The following is a 26,802-nucleotide window of genomic DNA, read 5'->3' as shown; positions in this document are numbered from 1 at the left end:
TAAATGGATAAAATTTTCAGATAGTTTGTATCCCCCAGGGAGTATTCCATAAACTGAACTTTTAATAGCAGATAACATCTACGCCTGTAAGTTTGTCTTGAAGGAAAGGCGAATAAAGAGTAGGTTGCTACAGTCTCTTACTTAAATCTATGGCCAACCAAAAAAGAACTTTGGGTTCATATGATTTTCTGTAAACCTACCCATTTCTTTCTGTTCCAATTTGTCAGTAGCAAATCATCATTTTTGTCATGGTAACATGGTCTGAAATACCCTGAATTCTGTTTGCATGGATACATGTGGTGGGTTTAAGGTCTTCAATCTACATCTGCTCAACACCTTTAGTACATGTAGTCCTGTAAACAATTCCATGCTGTTTGATTAATTACTCATGCTGTTAATTGCCATTACATTTGATTATGTTAATTAGACAGCCGCATGACATGTAAGATATCACTTATGATACTAACCACAAGTGTCAAAGATTTCATCTTTCATTACTATAATTTTATCTGTTAAAAAATCTGATTTCAATAAAAAAAATAAATGTCCAAAATTTAGTTTGCTAGCCCCAGGTATGTCAAATATATGTAAAAAATTAGTTTATTGATATACTTCATTAGAAAAACAAAATGTTTCAGATTTATTTGAATTTGAAGAAAACAGTTATATGTTTGGCAATTTTTCAATGAAAGTGTTGAAATGATTAGAAAATTACCAACATTTTGTCATGAACGTAGACCTATGTTTACAAAGGTCAACTGAAAAGGTCCCGAACTTTTAGAAAGCAACAATTAAAATGAAACTTATTATTGCTTTCATTTAGTCAGATTCAACCAGTCTGTTACTCTCTTTGATGATAGCAGACAAAGTATGTATTTAATGGACTAAAAATATTTACAAAAATATGTTGAGTCTGATTTTTGTGGATGCCTGTGAAACTCAAACAATTTGTTTAATCAGCTAAATGTTCTTAACACCTTAAGATTTAAACATGAAAGATCTAGGTAAATATTTACTTATTGAAATATTATCAATGTATACTTTTTACATACATTGTTGCAAAATAGTCTGTGGGGTACCTGCAATATAGGGGAAGACTTTGCACTATTAAAGTCATGGCTGATAGTGTGAAGCTTCTAGGAAAACTCTCTGAAAAAGTTTTAAAAGTAGAATGTAAGATGAAAACAAATCATTATTAAGCTAATTCTAAGCTAATTTTGACCATGCCTTTAAGTTGAAATGATTTTTCTGTAAACAAACTGATTTTCACAGGTGATTTGATCTATTTATAGAAGCCTGATAAATTGGAGTAAGGAGTTCAAGCCCAGGATACATATTGCATCTAGACATTATGTCTTAAAAAAACCTCAGGTGCCCCTAAAAAACTGGAGTATTGCCTAACTGTTTTGTAAAAAAAAAAATATAATTCATACTAGCAAGTGGAATTCTTGAACGTTCCAATCAAATTCAAATTGTCAGTTATTGAAGAGGCAACATTTTTTTTTTTATCTTATCTCAGTATAAAGAATTAGCTTCCTGAATGTTCATTTTACATGTAAATTATCTTTGTACCTATGAAATGCTGTACTAGTTTTCAATGCTTGTTATTGAATAGGAATATAATTAATGGTGTCCATAGAAAATTTTGTCAATAAAATTTTCATCCCTACATATATACATGAATGGCCTAATCAAGGCCATGCTAAAAAATCTATTGTGTCTGTAACTTCCTAGTTACTTCTAAGCCAACTCAATATATATTGCTTTTCTTGTTTATAAACTCCTGAGACATTCAGTAATTTCTTGTTTTGGTCTCCATTAACTTGATAGAAAAAGGGAAAATGATTTGAAAGTGTCGGTTTTAAATAGATTTTTCTAAAAGCTTGGTTAAAACCAGTATTATTTCTATAATGATGAAAATGCCAAATGCCAATTACACTGAGATTTCTAGAAGATTCATTGATTTTTGAAGTATTTGATTTTTGCTAAAATTAATTCTGGTTCTTTGAGGCATGAAGATGAAGTGGTGAAAATGAATCTTCTTGTTGAAGAAAAAAGTGCATTAATGGTTGCCGCTGGGAATTGTCAAGTTGAGATGGAAACAATTTTACGTAGAATTTACATGCATAACTGTTTAAAATTGACATCAAGTGTACGCAGATTCTGTTTTTAAAGAGAATCTCATTCCTGAGGTAATGAATAGATATGAGAAGTAAAAAAAGAGCTGCCTTAAGATCTTTTAGAAATGAACTTGAACTTGTTTAAGTAAAATTTTGTCCTTCAGTAACATATTTTTCAGTTCTCTCCAATTACACATGATATATAATATATTTTTGTAATGTTATGTTTTAACCTGCATCACCAATGACAGGTCTAGTAGTCCTTCTATCTATCATGGTTACGTGCTGTTTACTTTGTGTAATTTTATAGTTGGACAGAATTTGATGTTCATCAGTTAATTAGTTAAATACTTGACCATTGTAGTTATTGCTGTTAGGACTCTAGAATTCTGTCCTATAGATTGATTGCTGTAACAGGTCAATTATATTGCATGTGCATGTACATGTACATGCATGGTAATCAAGATTTAAAAAAAAAGATACAGTTCATGTATACTTTAACCATGATGACTTGGCTCATCATCAACAACTCTGAAAATGAATAGTCCACAAACAAAAAGGATATGTAATTCCACAGTCATGACATTACCAGCACAAACTGGTAGGTAATAAGAATTTCAAGAAAAAAGTTCAAAGGTCAAATAGAATGTATAAAAATAGTAAGGATAGCTAAAAATGACTCCTGTCACAGTGCTAAGGTTTCAATTCAGTTTTCAGCATAATGGTATCAACTGAAATATTGAGGAAATCTCTTTCATGGTGTAAGTAACATAAAGTTCAATTTTTTAATTTTTTTTCTCTGATGTGTGGTTCACTAATTGTTCTTGTTCTTGATGTAGGGTCTGATAATGGACCCTCAGGGTTTCATCACTGAATTATCACTTACATGATCAGGGTCAACTAAAAAGGTTTTTTGTTTTATTTTAATTTGTGAAAAATTAGCAATTTTTTCGAAGCACTAGTTACATGATACATTGTTACTAAATTGATCATCAAACTTAAGAGTAATCAAGGGAACCAAGGTTATAGCGGTTATCAAAAGAATTTAATCCAGGGACAAAGACCAGACATGGAAAACAGACATACACAACAAAGTAACAAAAGTAAATGAGCAACTCGGACTCCACTAAAAACTGGGAGCATGGACCAGGTGCACTGATAGGGTAAGCGTCCTCTGCTTTTCGAGAAACACCCGCCGAGTTGCTCATAAAAAGTCAAGTCCGGGGTAGGCAAACGAGGATAGGAAAACTATGACCCATTGAATAAATCAGTTTTCATGGTGCTGATGGATACACCATAACAATGACCATTTCACCATACATATACAAATAAATATTTGAATTGAAATTTTATGGGATTTTTATGTATCAGATATGGGCTGATGAGTTGGGTAACACAAATGAAGTAAATAAGCACTATTGCTTTTATCCTATTTAGTAGCTATTCACAGTGGACATAAGTAAGAATACTTTAAACTCTTCATTGATAATGAAGGGCTTCTTTTGACCAGGGGGAGAACAATAAATTTTTTATAGAGATAACAAGAGGGTCAAGAAAGATAGTGTTAAACTTTATGTAAGATATCCATTTAGTACTAAATTTAGCAGTGATAAATGGAGAATGGAGAAATAATTGGCAGATACATTAACTACTAATGACCCTTCATGGGGAGGCTTTGATCTGGCATGAAGTATGTAATAAGTTCATAATGATATAGCAATGAGAAGCCAAAAAATAGGGTATAGGGGAAATAGCCGTACAGTTAAAGGACATGTACTGTGGGAACCTAATTTGAATACAACCTTTATAACCTCTCACAGCTGAAAATTTTAATTGACATGTGTATTTTAATTACAGTTCATGCAAATTGATGAATTATATGTATTGAACATGCTGATATTTGAATCAAATTCCATGCTCTTGATATAAAATGGTTGATTTTATAGGTTTGATTGACAATCTATTGTATGCTGAATCCTCAGGACAGACAGTTTGGATCAGTCATAATCTTATCCAGACATGAAAATTTTGCATTTCTATCAAAAGCTGATCTCAGCAAATTGTATGGTTTCTCTCCACAGGACGTTGACTTCAGATTTAGTGTAAAACAACATGGGTGTAATCATCGTATAAATGTGAGAAAGTCATACTGATTTGGGTGAAACTTTGAAGGAGGTTATGTTATTAGTACATGTAATCCTATTATATTGCTGTGTTTTTCTATGAATGATGTAATTTTGAAGTGCTTCTTTTTCAATTAATCCTTCTATAAGCCTTAGAAAGTCCTCCTATCTTGGGAACTAAGGAATGACAAGACTTCCTTTACTTCAACTGGGATTTATATGTTAAGCAATATAAGATTAGTGTAGAGGGTGGCTTAACAGTTAAACAGGTCTATAGAGGTCTGTTCATTAACAAAACAAAACATCAATACTTCAACATAGATTTCAATTTCAATTTTATCAAAATTGATTGTTTCCTTTACCTTGTTGGGTTGTCAAGTAGTTATTTTTTCAATTACATTGTATTGTTTTCAAAGTTTTCCTGTCATGGTTTGTACATTCCCAAACAGTTGCCATGGTACTGTCATTAATATTCATGGCTTTAAATTTGAAAACAAAAAGTACTTTATTTCATTTGATATCAAAATCGAAAATGACAAAATTTTATTGATTCTTAGGGTTTTGAATTTCATTAGTGATTGTCATGGAATCATCTGTATTACATTTTTATTTTTATGCCTCCACCAATAAGTGGCTGGAAAGAAAGTTTTCCCATGTTTCTTATTCTGTTATTCTGCAACACAGTTCTGGGTTTTTTTTTCTAAATGATTCCAGTTATAAAGTTAATTCTTTAGGGGTATGTTATCATGATGTAGAACTTGAGGTTTGATCTGCACATAAAAACTGAGAAAATAGAAACTGAACTAACCAGTGTACTTTTATAGTATCTGAGTGATTGAAATTAAGAAGGAACACTGTAATAGATGCTATGAAATATACTGTTAATTAGCCTAACAGTTTTGGGAGTCCATGGGGACAATATGTTTCAGGACTTTTTTTTATGGACAATAACAAACTGCTTATGTTTTACATAGTGTATGATTAAATGTATCATTACTGCTATGAAATGAATTATTGTCAATTTGAGCTATTGTAGTTTATATCCCACCTGTAAAAACATGTGTTGTACTAGAGCTTGTCCTTTCATACAGATAGTTGACCATATCACACTGTTTATAGTGCTGTTCTACAGAGGTTCAGCCCTTCTTGAAAATAAAAATCTGACACTAGTACAGTGAATCTTCTTTTTTGTATGGGTCTGGTTTTTGTGGTTAAAAGGTCAATCTATGAAATTCGATTCCTGATTGAATATCATACTATCTATTGATGAAACCCTTCTGTTGAACTTACAGTCACTAATTAATACATACTGATACTTATGTATAACTTGTGAAATACTTTGTTTCCAAAAAAAGTTTAATTCTGTAAAATAGCTCTTCCCTTTCCAAGGGGGTGGTTGGTTCAGTGTTTTTGTGTTGTGTTTATCCATCTGTCTGTCTGCTATTTTTCTTTTATTTTGTGCTTCTTTCACTTTAGTGTGAGCACTGTTTACTCAAATCTTTCCAAAGAAATGCAGAATTTTTTGTTTTACATTTAGACAATGAAAGTACCCAGCCTTTTTGTTGACTATTTCTATGTAAATTATAAGTACAAACATTTCAGTTTGAGTACTGGTAAACCACACAAGTTTACTATTGTTGTAAATTTTGCCTGTTTAAATCTTGTTCTGTCATCAATATTTTAGAAGATAAATTAAACTGTCTGTGAAGTATTTAGTCCTGGGTTATTGCTAGGTTAGGGTACCCTGGTACTGGTTTACTTGACCTTCTTTACTATGATGAATAGGCTCTTACTTAAGAAACTGTGTTACATAATATCAGGGTATCTTGGTTTGGAATGAGGGTTTTGAGGAAAGGTTAAAACTTATTACCTGTTTTAGGACCAATGAAAAGAGTTTATTCTTAATAAGAGAAGTGCAAAGAATGCTACAAATGGCTAACTTTTACTATAAAAAAGTAAAATGGAAGGATACCACTGTAATATAGTGAGTGAAATCAAATGGTGGTGTATAACGAAGATGGCGCAATTGTGGATTATTTGTATTGACGCTTATTGACACTCTAATTTTTGGGACCTTTTAGTTCCATAGAAAATCTCTTATGAAGTTCTTTCTCCAATTCTGCCTCACCTCAGATTTCTCCGAATCTGATCACTTGATTTAAAAAAAAAATTAGGAAAATGGGGGAATTAATTCTTATCTATAGCAATATGTAAAAAAAAATCAGTTATAATTTAATATAAGGAAGTCATTGTAGCTTAGTTTTATGTGAAGAATTTAATCTATCCAGGAGCTTGTAGGTCAAAGTGTCAATACTGTTGGTATGTCACAGTATCAGCTGGTGGATGATATTTCTATAAAAGATTCCTTCTATATACTTAACAATGAACAGATTATATGGATATAAGTTATCAAGGAAGATCATCTTGGTGCATTTACATTGTAATTTTCTTATCATTTAAGTATTTATTTTTGAGATTTGAATTTATGGCAGTTAGCTCACTTGTCAACCTACGTCATTGACAGATTACTGATGTACAGGAAGAATAGACCTCAATAGTTGAAATTGAACTGTGTCATCTAACTTAGTGTCAACATCATATAAAGACTCAGCAGAGATCTAGAATTATTGAATTTTTTGCTTTCCACAAGAAAGTTTTACAGGAAAATCAAAGGAAATTGTAATACAAAACCTACAGATGTAACTTTCCCTTAGACTAAATTTTACTTGCCGCAGGAAATAAAAAGTAGGATCCCTGATGAGTATTTTATTTTAATGAAACCTTGTGTTGTCATATCCTGATTTGATCTACCTTGTAGTAATGAAGCTACTTGATTTTATATTAGTAAAGGTATCCTCTTCCTACCGTAGGATCAAGTCAGTGTGAAGGTATCCTCTTCCTACCCTAGGGTCAACTCCATGTGAAGGTATCCTCTTCCTACCTTAGTAGCTTCTACTCAATGTGAAGGTAGCCTCTTCCTACTGTAGGGTCAACTCAGTGTGAAGGCATATTCTTCCTACCTTAGGGTTAACTCAATGTGAAGGTATCCTCTTGCTATCTTAGTAGGATCAACTCAATGTGAAGGTATCCTCTTCGTATCGTAATAGGATCAACTCAGTGTGAGTATCCTCTTCCAACCTTACAATCAACTCAGTGGGGAGGTATCCTCTTCCTACCTTGGTAGGGTCAACTCTATGTAAAGGTGTCTTCTTCCTACTTTAATAGAGTCAACTCAATGTGAAGGTATCCTCTTCCTACCTTAGTAGGATCAACTCAAAGATATCCTCTCCCTACCTTAGGGTCAACTCAATGTGAAGGCATCCTCTTCCTACCTTAGGATCAACTCATTGTGAAGGTATCATCTTCCTACCTTAGGATCAACTCAGTGTGAGTATCCTCTTCCTACCTTAGGATCGACTCAGTGTGAGTATCTTCTTTCTACCTTAGGATCAACTCATTGTGAAGGTATCCTCTTCCTACCTTAGTAGGATCAACTCAGTGTGAAGGTATCCTCTTCCTACTCTGGGGTCAACTCAATGTGAAGGTATCCTCCTCCTACCTTAATAGGATCAACTCAGTGTGAATGTATCTCCTTCCTACCTTTGGGTCAACTCATTGTGAAGGTATATCCTTCCTACCTTAGGGTTAACTCAAGTTGAGATGTACTAAATGTTGAGCTTTAAATATTTTCTTTTTTAGATTCACAAACTGTCAACAAAAAATGTGGGCTGGGAACTTTCAATGTTCCATTTTACTCTAAATACAAGAAATATGATATTTTTTTTAATGTTGGGACTGTAGCTTCCAAAATGTACCAGGGAGATGTAGTTTGTGTCTAATGTGCATGGATTAGATAGATCAAAAGTGTTGTCCAGTTAACCGAACATGTTTCCATCTCCTGTAAGCCCAAAACACAATGGTCGGCTTACTATATTTAATAGAGTCCTCAGTTGTCTCCTGTGGGAACCAAATGTTCTGTATGTAGTCAATCTCATGTTTGTCCTGTGTTTAATGTCATTTTTTTGTACAATTTTCTTGTAGATAAAAATGTTAATATGGGAATCAGCCAATTTATTTACAGCCTGGAGAAAGAGGAAATTAGTTGTTTTTGTGGACAAAATAGTGTTGTGTTGACATCTAGATTTGTTTTTGATGGGATGTGATAAAAGTTCGTGATTAGACCAGTTGTGGTGGACAGACAATTGCCTGTGGGATAAGTCTGGACCTTTCACAAATAGGGTTGAAAAGTTCTAAGACAAATTAATCAGAATGTAAATTTTCTATTTGTAGAGAAAATTTCTCTTCGTTTTAAGGTGTAAACCTGAGATATTTATGGTAAATTCATATTTTAATGAACTGTAACTCCAAAAATTTGAATGCCTGAACATTTTCCTCAATATTACATACAAATTGTCAGTGGAGAATTTAAGACTATTTTGTAAATTGATCCAAAAAAAAATATTAGAAAGGTAGTCCATGAATTTCCTGGTGTAGAATATCAAAACAGGAGATAGATATCTGTGATGTAATATAAGTTGTCTTTCCTAAGAAAAATTTTGATTTTATTTCATACAAAACGTTTTTTTTACTATAGTGATTCTGGGAGATTAGTATTTGAACTTATTATTTTATCATGAATTAATAAATCTCAGAGCAGATAAGCTACATGTACATGTATGATCTTGTTACTGTATACCACCCACGGTAAAGTGTATGTTTTACATCATTCATCATTTACACTTCTCTTTGCCTTAGGGTTTTGCAGTTACATAAAATATAAGTGTAGTTATTCATTAGATGAAATGAAATTGAGATATTATGCTACATTGTTTTTAGGTGTTACCTAGTCTCTTCAGGATGTTGCTATTTATTATTAAGAATTTAACATGATTTTACTTAGGTCATTGGTTTGTTTGGACACAATTGTATTCTCATACATGATTATGACCAAGGATGTTAGAGTTATTTCCCTTTGATCATAGTACATCCAGAACTGGAATCTTGTACTATTAAAAGGTGCGTCATCAAATAGTCCAATGAAAAATAATATATTTGCTTATACCATGTAGTTGCTCTGGTATTGAGTGAAATTGTTATAATGGCATAGTCTTATATGTTGAAACAATGATTTGTAGCCTGTTATGTCTTTCATGTCAAAATGATACCTTAAATATTGTTTTCGTGCAATTATCAATGAATGTTTATGAAACTGGTAGGATTTTACGTGTTTTTTTTTGTTTTTTTTGTTTTTTTTAGAGGGGAGTTTTAATCCTATAAAGTGGTAATTTGCCTCTCCAAACTAAATATTTTATTAAGAAATAGTTTTGATTCATTGTTTTTAAATTTGTAAGGGTTGTTGATGCATGTGGCCAATATGTCTCAACTTTGAAAAATGTCATGAAACCAAGTTTTTTTTTATTAAGCCCATTTGGCTTAATTTACACATTTTTGTTTCCATGTTTGCTTGAACTAATGTTAGACAGCACACTTTTGGTTGATTTGACAAAGTTTTTTTTTTCAAGACCTATATTAATGTTAACCCCAATACTCTTTATTAATGTACAAATAATTGGTTCTTGACAACCTGTCAAATTGGTTCAGTTATCCCAGTGACATATATATTTTTTAACTGTTGTGTAAGTTCTGTATCTTAAAAAAAATGCCAACTAAGCAATTTCTGATGTGAAAAACAATGACTGTCTAATAACTTAAAGGCTTGTCACATCTTTGGTGTAGGAATTAAGATAAGAATCTTATGGTTTCTATTTACAGATATATATAAAGTTTAATACTTAATGCTAAATCATGTCAATAGTTCCTTGTTATCTTTGAAGTAATGCAGTGGTTATTTTTGCAAATTGGAGATGTTTTATTTGCATGAACTGTGTGCTGAAGTATTCAGTGTTCGGAACATGAGGAGACTCTGCTTCTGCAGTATCTAGTTTTGGAAAAAAAGCAACAAGCAGGCAAGACTTGACAGAACTAGTGCTTATACAGTAAGCCAGTTAGTGAGACTTGCATCAAACATAGATATTGCACCTGTATTAATTAAGACATCCCTCATCCATCAGCTGTGAACATGATGAAAGGTGTGAGAACTTGTAAGAAATTCCAGACTTACTTACATATCTCACCTGCATGTTTTTGATCTAGATTTTGACCCCAAGGCTCTACATGCCCATACATCACATGAACTGAATATGCAGAAATAAAATGTAAATTTATACTGAGAGTAATTATTTGTTAACTGTCATTAGGATTTGTGCTTGTTGAAGATTTGATATATTTGAATTATTAATGATATGTGGTTGTTTTAAAAGGTTTCCAGTGTCTTCTGTCATTTGGAGTTTATTTTCTTAAAATCTAAAACCTACCACACTTGAATGAATTTGATATACTGAACATGACTTGCATGTTTTTTTTCTTCAATACACAACTTCATGTCTCTCGGTGTGTATTCTTTACTTGCTTGACTGGTACTTTAGTGTGATAAATATGATGACAGTAGGCGAAACAAATTTACTTAACAATAAAAATTTACTAATGTAAATTTTCTACTAAAGACATCCATAAGATGTCTGTTGATTTACTTCCAAGCATAAAAAATTTATGAGATTAGACAGTAAATCAAGCCGTATTTACCTGCGTATCCTCACCTGTATTCTCGTTATTACCTACTTAAGGATGCTGTGGTCATTTAGTATTAATGATCTTGTAATTTACTGACTATCTTTTGGAAAATGTCGAAAAACAGCTGTATGTGTTTTGCCATGACAAGCAATTGTTTGGTGCATAATTAAATGTTTATTGTTGAAGTAGGCGATGAATTCTAGTGGAATTTGTATGGATTTGTTTTTGGCCTAGGCTCAAGAGAAATGACATTGATGGTGTACAAACCTTACAGCTAGGATTATATGCAGTATCGAATCTTTGTGAAAAATCAATGCCAAGTTCCATTTTCTCAATGTGGATTTTAGAATATCTGTTTTTAGATAAATAGTATATTGAAGGTTTTGTTTGATTTATATTCATGGAAATAATATTGACAAACCAGGAGTGTCATCAGTAGGATAACTGCTGGGGATGTAGAATTCATGAAGTGATTGGAGTTATGGCCCTTAATTGGGTCCGTAGCCTCATTGTGCAATGTTTTTGCCGGCGCCCAGATTCTTTTCTAAAAGACAAGCATAGTTACTATAGTGAGAGTAGGGATGACTTGTATGATAGTGAAGATAATTATGATGATAATGGATTTGTAAATAACATGGGACCAGCCGATACCATTCCACAGATTGTCCTTATAGAATGTAATCCAGCTTTTGAAGATGACTCCCCTCGAGGTACACCGAGAATAATTAGGAAATATCTGACTGTTCCAGAAAGAAGGTAGAATGTTAAATGATCAGTTTCTCTTTAACTTTTCTCAGTTTTCATACAGGCTTTTTTAGTCTTTACTATAGAACCACTGTAGAATTATTGGAAAACTACCCCTAAACTTGTAAGAAATAGTCAATTGTACTACTTCAGGCAATCCATATGAGGCTTGTAAGAGCAGTCAAGGATGTTAAAGATTCCAGGCATTTGTATGGTAGAGGTATACCCCCTGTGAGTAATATGTATACAAGATGAATAAGGCTATATCCTCATACTGTGGATTAGTCTCAAAGCTTGTTAATACAATATTTTGACAACAATTATGAGGCTAGAACTAATTAATCATATTTGATGACATTGGTTTTCTCTTCCAGGAAATAGATAGGGTTGAACAATTTTAGTAAGCATTTTTAGACACCCTTTATCTTATGAAAACATTCTTTTTACATAACTTGGGAAGTTGCCTGTTTTGTGTGTGCTTCAATGCCTCTCCTGTTTCTTCAAGGACAATATGAGTTGAAACTATTGTCCTCCCTGTTATAAATGCACAATCTTAGCTGTTCATCTATTTTTCTAACTTGTATGAAAATGTAGTCTTGACAAATAGTTATAAGCAATTATATGTAGAAATAAACATTACTTGTTATGTTAGCAGTTTGTGTTCTTGGGACTACTACAAGACATTTCTGTGTTTCTTATAAAAATATGGTTAAGTGTGCATAAGATGTTAGGTGTACCTTGGTCCTCGATCAAAGTGAAGACTTAATTAGAAGGAGACAAATTAAATGATTTTGTGAAAAATTGAGGTTAACAGGCAAGTCAGTCAGTAGTATTTTAAGACCAGGTAGACTGATGAAAATTTTGCAAGAGTTCACCCATTTTTTAAAGTAAAGTATTCGTCAGTTAGTAGCATTCCAACTTTGCCGGCTGATGGCTTCTATTGACATCCCTGGCTAAGTTCTAACTAGTTTCAATGCCCTTGTTTTAATCGATAGATATACTCTCTATTATTCAAAATACAAAATGGGGGTAGGATTGTACTTGAGTTATTCCCCTTTCATCATCCATTGACGTAAAGATCACTTCAGAAAAAGATAGGATTTTAAATGATAAAATTGTATCATAAATTTAGCACCTGTCAACATCTGGGGATAGGTGAAATTTTATACAGTACATTATCAGGATTATGGCTTTTATATTGTGGAGTCCAGTTGTAATCAAACCAGATTGTGAATTGTAAGTCTGTTTTCTTTCTAATATTGGGTAACACATATTCTACTTACTGACTAGTTGCCCTTTTACATGTATTTATTGGTAATTTTGAATACATAATCAGAGTACTGGCTGTAATCTGTCAGGATTATGTGAGTGAATGGTGTAATATTCCTTAAATTTAGTTCACAAATTAAGTTTATTGAGAAATAATTGTGTAAGCCACATTTCACTCATTTTCAAAATTTTCCAAGATTGTTTGTGCACTTTTATGCCATTGAGTAGGAATATATACCTTGTTTAGGATAGGTACTTTAGGTATTTTCGATGAGTACAAAATGGTTACGTGGTAGATCTTGCCTGCCATATGTCATGTACAGCTGCAGTGAAGTCACCAACTTCTTGACAGAGTTACATCTGCCTGTTACACAATGGCACTCTCATACATGATCTAGAATTTCATTAACGTAATTTCATTAGCATATTATTATTGTCTTGAATAACATCACATCATTAAGTGATGCAAGTGAACTAAGTACCATTGATGTTTTTCATAAAACTTGTCTTATATACAAGTTGTTTTCGTGAAATTTTAGACACTTAGATCAATTCTTATGGTAGACACTTGAAGTCTAGAGTTGTTTAAAGGATACATGTATAAAATGTGACTTACATGTATATTCGTGGTCTGATGTACTCAGAGAATATTAGCATTGTAGTGTCCCATGTAAGTGTTTGGTGCTTCTCAAATGTTGTCAGACTTGTTTGTTTGATCTTTAATAATTTATTGTATACTTTTGATCTGTTTCATGTTGTTACAATGAGTTAACTATTCTTGTAAATTACTGAAATGATCAAAATGTCTAAGGTAAGATTTACAGTAGAAATGACCTCCTTTTCCACTAATGCAAGTGTTCAGTTTTTGAGTTTAGTTTTTGATTACTGATATTTTTGTAGAGCCAAAGCATAATTGTGAGGTAAAATTTTTTTATTATCATTTTTTTTGTCAGTGAAGTGTTTATAACATGAGTGCCACAATGATATGGCTGGTTCTATACCAAGAAAATAATTTTCATTTTTGTGAAACTGTTCTATAGACTCTGAGCATTATCTTAGTGTATTAATAGCAAAAACACCGGATTTAGAGCCTCTGTTGCAAACACAATGGATTTAGTGCATTTATAAAAAACACTTGATTAGTGCATCTATTACAAAAAAACAAACAATTTTAGTGCATCCACAAAAGCAGTACAATTTGTCACAAAAAGATAAGCATCTTTCATTTAGGTTTTCATTTCATTAATTTTTCTGAAAAATGCACTAGAAATGAGTTCACACAAAGGTAATTGTGGCTTTTTATGGAAATCTTTATTATTTGACATAAGTATAGGCAGATAAACAACCTTTATAATGTAAAAAGTGATATTTTATAAAGCTATAATTTCCCATGTCACTTTTTAATAAATTCATTGCTTGTCAGTTCACCTCTATGGATATTTGATTTCTAATTGAGATGTTTATTTCTATCAGATTTTCAATTTGTCTGTATCAAGTTCTTTGTACTTGTTCAATATCAACTTGTACTTAGAGGGGTTAGGCCAACCATCCTTACCATAATGTCTTATTCATTGAATAATAGGGACAAGAAAAGTTAAATAGGGGATGAAATATGAAGGTTTTTATTTTCTTTTTTGTCAATATTTAAAGTGAGTAGGTGTTTAATTAGAAGCATGAAATTGAAATTGATGTACTATGCTAGGTAATAGTACTCTGTTAGGACTGTTCTAAACTTGGTTAGATTTTATAAGTGGTATGAAATCTTTCTTGAAGAATCTACTTTGGTAAGTGTTACAATGTTTCTGCTAGTATTCTAAGTTGTGTGATGGTGATGCATTCTGGCATTCTGTGACTACAGCAGTCAACATGTTTACATGTACATTCTTCAAAATGCTGATAATAATTTAGAAGATTACTCAAGGGCCTTTGTATGTTAACAGGAGCTTTAGTTTTCTGACAGACTATATAAATTTTTATGGAAATCTATGGAAATGAATGCTGTATTTATGTAGTTTTTCATGACCAGTTCTTTTTTTAGAAACATTGTCTGGGTTGATGGTTTCTATTTTATGTCTTGTTTGTTAATGAACTTCTATTTCCAATTAGCCTTTTATCCTTAGTTTATTGACATGCAATCAAATTGATGAGCTATTGACAGTGTGGGCTGACCAGGGTCTGGGCAAAGGGACATAATTCATGGCAGCAGTGATTGGTTTATTGACATGCAGAACATTGGAACCTAATAGAAATAAATCAAATGCATGTAGGTGAAATTTAATTTAATTCTACTTTAACAACAGGATACAAATTCACACCAGTCTTTTGTACCTGTGTTCACTGGATTTCTCTTCCTTTATTACAACTGTTACCCTGAACTGGTTACACCCTTAAATGATGAACTCGGTAAACAAATGTGGTCAGGTCAGTCAGTGTAATCCTGCTCAATAGTTTGTTTTGTTTTTGAAAATCAATTTCAAATTTATAGAATATCCAAATACACAAACAATTAGTTATATTTCTTTATATAACTTATTTTTGAGGCAAAATATCAGAACATCAAAGAAGTAATCATACCAGGAAAAAAATGGTTTTTTTAATTTTTGTTATAAAATATATTTTGATGTAAGTAACATTTTGAAAATTTTGACAATGAACATGTTAGTTTCCTTGTCAGTGTTCTATAGAGTTGATACCATGCTGATACTCAATAACACACAAAAAATATCTTTGATAACAACTCATGTATGTTGTCACAATTAACCTGCAATGGTTGCTCAGATAGGTGTTACCAATTAACACTTATTTATGACTTCTGTAATAAATCCCTTTGATCTCTATAATTAATTAGACATGTATAGAGATACAAGTATTAGATTTATGGCTTTATGATAAGGATACCAATGTGTGTATTTTGTCAGTGGACAGGTTTTTATTTTCATCTGTGATCAATTTCGTGGATGCATTTTTATTTGAAATAGAATTTTGCAGGTATGATAATGTTTATTGTTCATAGACTTATTTAGATTTTCCTTTAGTTATTTAAACTAGTACATTTCAAGTCATAAGAAAATATTTTGAGTAAATTCCTGTTTTCTAAGAGGTATTAAGCTTGATTCAGTTATACTTATTGAACAGATTCATATAGAGTTTATAGTAAGTCATAAATTTTATTAATAAGTACATAAAACTGTTATACAATAGTCGTTTCAAAGAAATCATGTACCAGGATGTTTATATAAACAAGTGGACAGCCACTACTGACCAGGACTTGTAGGCTTTTGTCAGAAATGGTGTGATCTTAAGCTGCCTTTTCATGGTATGTTTTCAAATTTATTTTGAAGTCACTGACACAGATGGAATGAAGTACTTTTGCATTACAAGGTTTAGTACTCCAGATTTATTGCTTTTGAAGTATTTATTAATTATTTTAATATATCAAATTCTGGGGTAAATTTAATCACTTCAAATATTTTATAAACTATAACTTTAAGTTTTACTCCTTCAAGGTATTTAGAAGTATTTTAGAATTTCTTTAATGTTTTACTTCAATGAAAAGTCATGCCTTGTTTTATGTGGTTAAGTATGGGAACAAAACTAAAGTGGTCTTTTAATGGTATTGTCACCCCATGCTCAAACTTCTAGTGTGTTTCATCAAGCCAGTCCCAGTGTTTACTTGGACCATTTCTGAATCAGTTGGATTTAAATGAAGAACTAATTTATTAAAGGGTTAAGAACTTGGTTATTAATAACTATGGGGAAAATGACCTTTAATTGATAACCTGCTCATAAAAACTCCCCAATATCAAAGTGTCATGCCCTTCCTCATGGTAGGTGACTATTACTTTATGATTGGCAGTTTACAGTAGGAAGTTGGCTTGGGAGGGGTTATTTTAGTGCACAGATAATTCAAATTTATGAATAATTATAGATTAGATGTACCATGTGTTAGCTTTAAGTTTTAGATCTTACATTTTTTGCGTTTAGTCCTATTTGTAGGCTGTAGGTAGACAAATTCATTGTATTTGCTGTTTTTTAAATATGATGTATAATGGGTGTATTTTGCCCAATTGAGCTCAGGAAATTGCCCTTACTGATAGCTTTTTGTCTTGGGTAATTATTGCCTTTTACTATTGTCTTGCGGTTTCCACTTTATTTTTAAAGCCAGGCATTATCAACACTTCTCGAGTTTAAGGGAGATAACTTTTTGGTTCAACAATAAACATTGACAGCATAATTACATTAATAGATGGAATTTTAACCACAATTACCAAAGACTTCATTTACATAATGTATTGCCTTTTTCACCTGCCTGACTTGAACCGTGAATGTTTTGATTTTAATTTGAATTCCTCATGCAAACTGTACATTTGTATGAAAAACTTGAGCAGGGGATAATCATAAACAATCACTTGAAAGGTGGGTAAAATTTGAAACCTGTTTTATTGTGAATCTGGACTCTTGGGTATAATATTTTACTACTTGTAATTTTATATGTCAAATTGAATTTTAATGATTTTAAGGTTTCGTTTGTCTTTCTCCAGTTCTAAGTTTTTGATCAGCATTGGGCAGCTGTTTGCACTAACTATAAACCTGCAACAAGTTTAGAAATAATTTTTTAGTTACCTTTTAATTTAAATCTTTCAGTAAAATGCAGAAAGGATGTTTATCTTTCTGATTGCTTTAGCTTCCGATTTTGTCATGTCTTTCAATGGTCTACCTTTGGCAGAAACGAAAATGAAAGCCAAAGATGTTAACAGTTAAATGAGAAATGTATTGATCATAGTAATTATTTTGGTTGTACTGATTAAACACCTATATATACTAACTCCAGGTGTAGCTATGATGAGATCTAGATAGATAGGCATTCAGTAGGTACAAGGGAAGGCAAGGCCATGGCAGCGTTTGCTGGTGAATATTATGGTAAGCCGACACATTTTAATGCTTTTTTCGTGTTCATTAGTAAACAGGCTTGTTGCCCATAAGCATTTTATTATGTCCTGTCTTGTTAGACTATTATGTGATTTGCTGGAAGATTTGGCAGAATTTGTGTGTAGTAATTACAAAAATTATGAATGGGGGAAGTATTGAATATTGTCTAGTCTATATTAAGTGTTGCAACAGTTTTGATTCTATGTTAATGATTTTCAGTGTCTGCCTTTTTTTGTTTTATTGGAAAATAATGCTTTAACTTTAAGAGTTCAGATTAATATTTATTTAGTTAAGCAGGTCAAGTTTTTTTTCTTTTGGCATCTTGTTGTAGCAATGATGAAATGAAACTCAGATGTAGTCAGCGGTTCTCATGTATAAATTAAGCATTCACACCAACATCTTATTTTTGATTAATGGTATAGAAAGCATGTGAAATTGATGTGTAACCATAACATTACACACAATGTAATATTGCTTCCCTAAAGGCATTTGTTTGATATCCACAGCTATTGTCTGAATATTTACTAAGCATATGGTATCCCTATTAGGTTCCTTCTCTTGAGACTGAAATTCTTCAGTTACTGTTAGACCACATCAGATGGATGGATTAATATCTTTGATATATTCCACCCATGAAATGCATTTTGGTGTTGCCAAATGGTGGTTAATTGCCCGGATATTTATCCTTTAATAGATGAGATCACAATATAATTTTTATCATCAGATTTCCAGGACATGAAGCATGATTCATAAAGTATTATGAATGAAGTTAATAATTGATTATACTTTATGGAAAAAGTTCTTCTAAGTTCAGCTCCAAGGGGTGTTCAGTGTTTGCTGTTCTCTCCATCTTTTTGACTCAGCCCAATGGCTCAAGCTTTTAAAAATTTGTTCAGAATCAGGTATTACAGGTCAGTACATTTTAGCAGGTTTACAGAGGAAAAGTTGATAACTAGGCAGCAGACAGGCATTTATCCTTAATACATGATTTTGTTTGCTTTCAAGATTGTCCATTTTATCCATTACCCTGTTTCCTTATAAAGTTGATGAATATGGCAGACAGATATTCCACTATCTACATACCACCATACCATAGTAGAATGTAGGATGACTGTAGATAATATTGTAAGACTTTTCCTGACAGGTCGTTAATTATCAGTTACTAATGATTCTACCTGAAACTGGCAGAAATAACCTGTTATGACTGCAATGAAATTTTGTGATTTCAAGGTTTATTATGTTGTATTATTTTTTATTTTAATTTTCATCTAATGTTTATTTCACTAGTCAGCTATTTCAAATGCATCACATGAAAATGTATTGGCCATTGCAAAGAGATCCTTCCTATACTTTAACCTTGGGATGATGAGGCTTGTATATAATTTTACTGCTATTTCAAATGCATCATTGGCAAATAAAGCAAGCATACATGATATGAGTGTCTCTTTATTGTATGTGTGTGTGTTAAAAGTTCTAATTGTAGTTTAGAAATGAATGGAAACTCTAGAGATCACAAACTTTGATCCATCAAAGTATTTTTGTGACACCCAACTTTTGGATTGATGGTAAGATGTGGCATAAAATGTCCTTGTCTAATGATCCCTAGGAAGCCTTAAGATTGGCATCTATCAGTTAAACTGATGTATTAATAATTTTGAAGTGATCTTTAGAAGCTTAACATTTTCAATGAATCAATTGACAAACAAATCTATATTTATCTTGCTGCTGAAGGTAAAGCACTTTTATATCATCATTATTTTGGATGAGGTGTGGTTAGTTCTTAGTGTTTTGAATCATTCTGTTTAGTTTTCTAATAAGATACAGTATGTTTTAGGGTAATAACTTCGGATTTCTATATAATGACTTTAATCAATATTTAAAAAACATTAATGATGCTCCAATATTGTTTGATGTACAGAGATCATTAATTATCATTATGAAGAAGTATTGATCCATTATGTAATAGTTTGGGATCCATAGTGTTAAAGAAAAAAAAATTAACTGATCGTGATGTGTGATCTGACTTTGAAATTATAGCACTGGTGCCAAAGTGAGATAAAAACAAACATATAAAAATGTACTGACATTTTCTTGATGGTAGTGTTGTCTGTTCTTTCATCTCTCATGAGGAATTCAGTTTTGTCGAATGGAGATTTTACATAGTTGATTTCCCTATTGATTATTGCAAGCGTTTATAGCTAAAATAGATTTTTAGAGCGCTCCCTACTGTTGATTTTGTCTGCAGAAAAAATTCCGACAGAAAGTGGTTGTTAATTGGATTGATTGTTTTCATTGAAAACTGCAATATTAGGACTAAGATGAGAAAGATGTCAATACGGCCATGTTCAAGCATGATTGTCAGTATTCATCTCTGTTTTGTTGTCTGTTACTAAGTCAATCCTACACAGTTAAACTAGCTTTGGGTTGAGGAAGAAGTTATACTCATATTGTGCTGTGCTTTTGCCAAGGATAAATGCTAGAATTTTCCTTTGTCAAGGAAGTAAGGCTCTGGTTTTTAATGTGTCAAAGTGACTGCGTTTAGTGGATTTATTTGCCAGTACATGTACTTGTGTACCGGTACTTAGCCAATTTGGACGTTGACACTTGTATGTATCTATACATGCTCAAAAGTTGTTGTGAAGTAGGGAAGTGACTCACATTAAACAATTGAAAAATGATCTAAAATTAATGAAGAATTGATGTGAAATAAGTATCCTCATTAATAATGGACCAAACACGTAAATTAAGGCAAAGATGTGCTTCAAAGAGGTAAGGTTGACATTATTTTTACTTGTGTCATTTTATCTGCATGTGTATGTATGTCAAATATAATGCTGATGGAATAAAATGGCATTTGATCTAACCATGTTACGGTGTATATTTTAAAATCTTTTTGTGTACTGGGTAAGTTCCATATAAGTTAATTACAGTTGTGTCTTGTGTGTTAATCTTTTCTACTATTGATGACAGAGTTAGAACCATTGTAACATTTATAACTATGATCATTTTCCTCTCAAATTTTAGTAATAATCCATCATTTTCCTATTAGGCCATTAAAATCTGTGTTTAATATATGAGTATTTTGTAAGGCTGCTGATTTGCTGCAGTATAATGCAAGCTTCCTTGCACCATAGTTTTCCTATATAAATTGGATTATGCCCTATTTATCCAATATTTCATGCTTAACTAGTCCTATTGATCAGTAGCTGTGGTCTACAAAGCTGTTCAAATGATGGGATGATTCAAAATTAACTCCAAGTTAGTGGTTACAGAAAGGGGGCCTGTGGACTTCAATTTTTGGGGGACAACAACACTGTTTATCAAGGTTCATCAAGTAAAGGGTTTTCACTTCCTGCTAAAGCATGATTGGAATATGAATATGATTGATTGGTACCATTATGGCGCTTAACATTTAACATGTATAGGGGAAGAAAATGACAATGTCATTACCTATCTGAAGGAGACTTCTAATGAGATACAGGCTATCTGTCTTGTTTGTTTATTTATTAGAGCATATTGGTGGTTGATATCAGATATCACTCTTCTGGTATAAAGGGGTTGATATCAGACATCACTCTTCTGGTATAATGGAGGTTGATATCTGACATCACTCTTCTGGTATAAAGCTACCTAACTAACTCCATAATGGTAGTTGATATCAGACATCACTCTTCTGGTATAAAGCTACCTAACTAACTCCATAATGGTGGTTGTTATGAGACATCACTCTTCTGGTATAAAGCTACCGAACTAACTCCGTTTTAGATCTGGTTATTAATCAGCTGATTACTGTAAATTCAGAAAGAAATGCTACAATTGTTTTATTTTAGCCAAGTTAAATTTTTATTATAGGCTTAACATATAGAAAAATGCTACTTATGTAGATATAAAACTTCCATATTTAGTATTTGTTATAAATTTGATAATGTAATTATAAAGTCATCACCATAATTTGAATTTCTGTTATGTTACATATGTTACATGTAATTACTCATTATGTTCAAAGCTTCCATAAAATATAATTCTGTAGCTATTTATAACTGATGGATGAATTAGTTTATATTTTAACCACCAGCTATATAATACTTCCTAAAGCATTATATGGCAAAAATGAGGCTGTGTTTCAAATCATTCCAAGTCTGATACCTTAATTTCACCTGGTTGACAAGAGACTGAGTGGTGACACTTTCAGTAGGTCTTTTGTTAGCTATTACACTGGCAGTTTTACAGTCAAACAAATGTACAAGATCATCAATATTTAAAATAATAACCTGTTTGGTAAACACTCTAATCTGCAAAATCAATCAAAAGAAACCTGTCCTGAGGTAATATTGGCATGTTCTCTAACCCTTTTGATCCATCAATCACTCACCTTGGAGCTATAGTGAAATAAGTACCTGTACTGTACTACAACTACCAATTAGAGGTACTAATCATAGACTATCGACATTGGGTCTATGGTCTGATTTGTCAATGGTACCTGTTATGAACTAGTGTAAATATTGAGGTTTTGGATATACTTTGATTATTTCTCTATTTGGAAAATCTGGATTATATTTAGTTTCTCTTGTTGCAGGTAAATGTTTTTGTTTTGTGGGTGTACACTGTAAATATTGTTTTTGTTTTGTGAGTGTACACTGTAAATATTATTGTTTTTGTTTTGTGAGTGTACACTGTAAATATTATTGTTTTTGTTCACAATATATTATTAATTATTTATTAATTATTAGTTTGCAGCAGCATTAGGTTTACCACTTTTATCTGTAATTATGGTCCAAATGATTTGATGGAGATACCTTGCATTTCTCCTTTGCTATAAACCTAACAGGGCATTGCTCCTAATCTAAAGGTGTTTGGCACTTAAAATAAAGAAAACCAGCATGACCTTCCAATTCAAACTAACATAAAATAAGGAGTTGCTTTTATTATAAACCAGATGTATACAACACAGAGACATTGACTAACAGTGTGTCTGTCACAGAAAGGAAGCTGTGATAAGCTGTAGGGCTATATGACAGATTTAATCCTGAGTATATATTGGCTGTAGGTATGCAGGGGCCTAATCTAATCCACTTGGCTCTGATTGTAGTCCCAGCAATTAACTTACTACAGAAATCAGTAAATCTGGTTTAAACATTCAAGTACAGATGTAAAGATTTCTATGGCTTAAAATGGAATTTTAAATAAATGGGATTTAATCTGTCAGAAACATACATTTATATTTTGGTTGTCTTTTCTTTCTGTAACTACAATAGTGGCAAAACCCAGACTTTAAAGGTGAAGCGACTGTCAAGAAATGTCAATGTTGGTTGTCTGAAACATTCCAGGTAGGAACTCATTGGATTTAGATTTACACGTCCAAAAAAACTATTTTTCTTCCTCACTGAAGTTATACATTGTACATTAGAGGTCAATACTATCATGTTTGATAGATACTGTTCATCTTCTTCAGATTTTTAATGTCAGAACTATTTTTAAAAACCTGTATGTGGTCATATATGTGTGGTTGACCATGGATTATTAAGTTTGATAGATTAAAAAAGACCATATTTATCATATTCACGCCCATCTTTCACTGTATTTAGATGCATACCTTAATTTATTTTGAGTCATGAAGTGTCTAGGGCCACACATTTTGTACAAAAGAACACTACTGATAGTTCTGGACTGAGGCAGTTTGACTTCTCTGACAGATCTAGATAATCATTATAGGGGATTTTAATGGTCTTGATCAGATGGATACCTTTTTTGAAATTGGATACATGTTCAGGTAAGGGGCATTTTGACTTGATATGACAAAATGATATTGTGATAAAGATTGAAGGTTTGGATGGTGGTCCATTTGATAAAAAAAGGTCTTTCTCAAGATCTGTGTAAGATGTTTTCTGTAAGAGTATTAATGTGTTAGAATTTTTATGTACAGCATTTAGGTTGACTTTAATTAGGTTTATAGCTAGTTTTAGAGAATTAGATGACAGATTGTCAAATAGAGATGAAGATTTTAAAATAAGATTGTAAACTTTACTCGCCTCATTAAAATTGAATTAAATATTTTACATTTCTGACTCAACATCTGATATCTTGGTGGATTTGACTTGCCAACTAACTATGTGCCTCAGATTTACACAGGGTATGACATTTTTTGTCAGGGATGACTTAAAACATCTCTTGAGCTATAAAACCCAATATTTTGACCTATTATTAGTGGGTGAGGTACTTACATGATAAAGTATTGTTTGAGGTCACTGGACTTGTTACTATAAGTGATTAGAGGGATTATATAAAAATCAGACCTATAAATAAAAAAAAGACATTGTCAGGTGTCATTTACACCTGTATGACACTTTAACATATATTTTTTACTTGATTTTTACTAAACATGCAAATTGGGATCAGTCGTAAACAGATGTTCGTGTAAGGTTGTGGAGAGAAGACAAAATATTTTATACAACATTTGTACTTGTTATTGTTGGGTTTAAAGTTATAAAGTTGACAATTTATGGTATCTTAATAAGTGGATAAGTTAATGATTTCTTGTTTTGGACCTTGAACATTTATAACCAAAGGTAAGAACAATCAAGACAGAAGGTGAAAAGGGAACATTGTTCAGTTGTGAAAATCTCTCTGTTCATAAAATCAGAAAAGATAAAATCATGTATTTTTTCCAAATTCTTTCATACTCTTTACGAGTTTCAGATCAAATTCATTCATACTCTTTACCAGTTTCAGATCAAAGTAATTCATACTCTTTACAAGTTTCAGATCAAATTCATTCATACTCTTTACGAGTTTCAGATCAAATTCATTCATACTCTTTATGAGTTTCAGATTACGTTCTCTCTATATAGTGCAAGTTTTTAATAATGCTTCCATTGGTGCAGGGGAATGATAACACAAAATGGCAAGAGAACTCCATACAAAATCTTTAGATTCAGTGATTGTGTTTAAATTGTTTACTTCTTTATTATTTAGAATGTTTATATAATGAAGAGGTTATTGCATCCTTTATAGTTGACAATAATCCAGACTAAGTACAGTAGTGTTTGGATTTTCTCCAGGTGTTCACTTAGTTTGATGTTAAACTGATGTGACTCAGTGACAGCATTACACTTAGATAATGTAAAGATGCAATACAAGTTTACTTTCCATGTAGATCATAGAAATAATGTACCAGTGATGAAACCCTTGTATAATAAACATTTTTGTTCAGTATAGCCAGGTTTATATAGTCTACAGAGGTTGACATCATTTGTTTTGACAGGTTGTTGGTTAATTTTTGAATCTAAGTTACCATTATATTTGGTTTTGATGGGATGCACCTTGTTACTTCTTCAAAATATATATCATAGATGTTTGTATACAAATGTGTATGATCAGACTTGTTGGGATTTCCTAACATATTTTTACTATGGGCAACAGAATAACCATGTTTTTCTTATGGAAGGCACCTGTTTCCAAAGAGAATGGTGCCTTTGGAAGCAACAATATTGATATGCTACATTAAATATATTGACTAGTTAATATTTCAAGCTTGGATAACTAAACATGGCACTTAATCACTTGTTCTCCAATAAAATCATCACCCTAGGAAAACTTTCATTTAGGGATGTTACCATAGAAACAAATGTAAATTAATTTCTTGATGAAACTATATTATATGATTAATTTCCACAATATTTTGACATCAGATGGTAGATAGATTGATTGTACTGTCCTTACTGGTAGATATAACAATATCATGGAAAAGTGAGGTTTCTGGATGATACACAAGCAGGAATAGGCTAGTTAGGTTTGTTTGTGTAATGTGTCTGGTCATCCATCATTTGGAAAAATAAGCCTCAAGAACTTTGAATGCCTTTAATTACACCTCAGTTGAACCAAACTTTTAAATTTAAGGTATTTCTAAGAGTACTGTACAAGATAAAAATCTCAGCAGACTTATTCGCTTGACTAATAATCAACACTTATTTGAGCACATTAGAATATGTTATATAAATTAACCAGAAATAGTAAGGAAAAAAATGATAGTATTTTTACTGCACTAATATTTTAGACTGTTATCTGCATTGCTGACAATGTAATTGTTCTGCACAGCTGCTTCATGGGTTGTGTTTTAATAATTATTATTTTTATCATGATATGCTGTTATCTATTATATTTTTTATTGATGATGGTATTTGATTTAATGATATTGTTGTAAAACACAGTTTTGTGTCTCTATATTGTTTCCACTGCGTCTATCAATTAATATTATTTTTACCACAAATACAGAGTATGATGTATTTCTTATGGTTCTTGTGGTCATTTTGTTTCATGTCAAAAGTAATAAGTAGGATCAAGTTGGGGCAAAATACTATTTTGGGCCATAACTTGATCTTAATACATGCTCTTGGTCCATTACACATTCAATTAATGTTCATTTAGATGTTTAGAAGACTTACAGTGCTATCAAATGAGTTTAGAATTAACTGTAACCACAAAGGTGAGCATAGTTTGTAATATACTGTACATGTACAGATATTTTGCTCCTCAGTATTCTACAATGGAGTCTGTGGGTCGAGACACAGAATGCCTTGACTGTTATTTTGACCGTAATTTGTATGAATTTGAGACCTTATTATTTGACTGAGTGAACAAATATATATACATGCTGAAAGACAATGGTGTGTCAATAATTTGATTGACACACTTAGAAAAGGTTGGTTTGACTATTAATTAAAAAAAATGATCATATCTTCCTAACTTATATAACCAGTAATTCCATTCATAACTTAATGTCATTGGAGCCAACACAAAAATTTCAAGTTTTTCTATGAGATTTAAGTGAAGGGAAAAGATTTTATGGTATTGTTGTGAAAAATTAATCTTTCTTTAAACCATTTACAAATGGAACACCTGTGGTTGGAATGGCTGTGTACCAAAAGTAATATTTTGTTAGCCTGGCAGGTAATACACATTAGTATAGAAGTAACTAATATACTACGTTA

At 31.9% G+C, this 26,802-nt stretch overlaps 1 protein-coding gene across 12 annotated transcripts in view; it reads left to right on the top strand.

Moving 5' to 3' along the window:
• Nucleotides 1-26,802, top strand: part of LOC148627317 (IQ motif and SEC7 domain-containing protein 1-like) — a 79,076-nt gene that overhangs the window by 16,903 nt on the left and 35,371 nt on the right. For 2 of the 12 annotated variants that reach the window (XM_088571308.1, XM_088571297.1), the window contains exon 1: nt 19,227-20,584. The exons of 2 other annotated variants lie outside the window; for them this stretch is intronic. In XM_088571308.1, coding sequence (XP_088427434.1) covers nt 20,541-20,584 — 44 coding nt within the window. In that variant the 5' untranslated portion in view covers nt 19,227-20,540. Of the gene's footprint in view, nt 1-11,054; nt 11,630-12,744; nt 12,854-13,428; nt 13,698-14,626; nt 14,671-17,700; nt 17,807-19,226; nt 20,585-20,639; nt 20,720-26,802 lie in introns of those variants that run through there. 8 more of the 12 variants (XM_088571300.1, XM_088571294.1, XM_088571296.1 and 5 more) reach the window with 8 other exon arrangements.

The sequence above is a fragment of the Perna viridis genome, chromosome 1 (genome assembly GCF_037379345.1).
Source record: "Perna viridis isolate PV_CMFRI_1.1 ecotype Kerala chromosome 1, ASM3737934v1, whole genome shotgun sequence".
NCBI lineage: Eukaryota > Metazoa > Mollusca > Bivalvia > Mytilida > Mytilidae > Perna > Perna viridis.
Note: the sequence above shows the minus strand (reverse complement) of the source record. Positions and strands in the feature narration are given on the sequence as shown.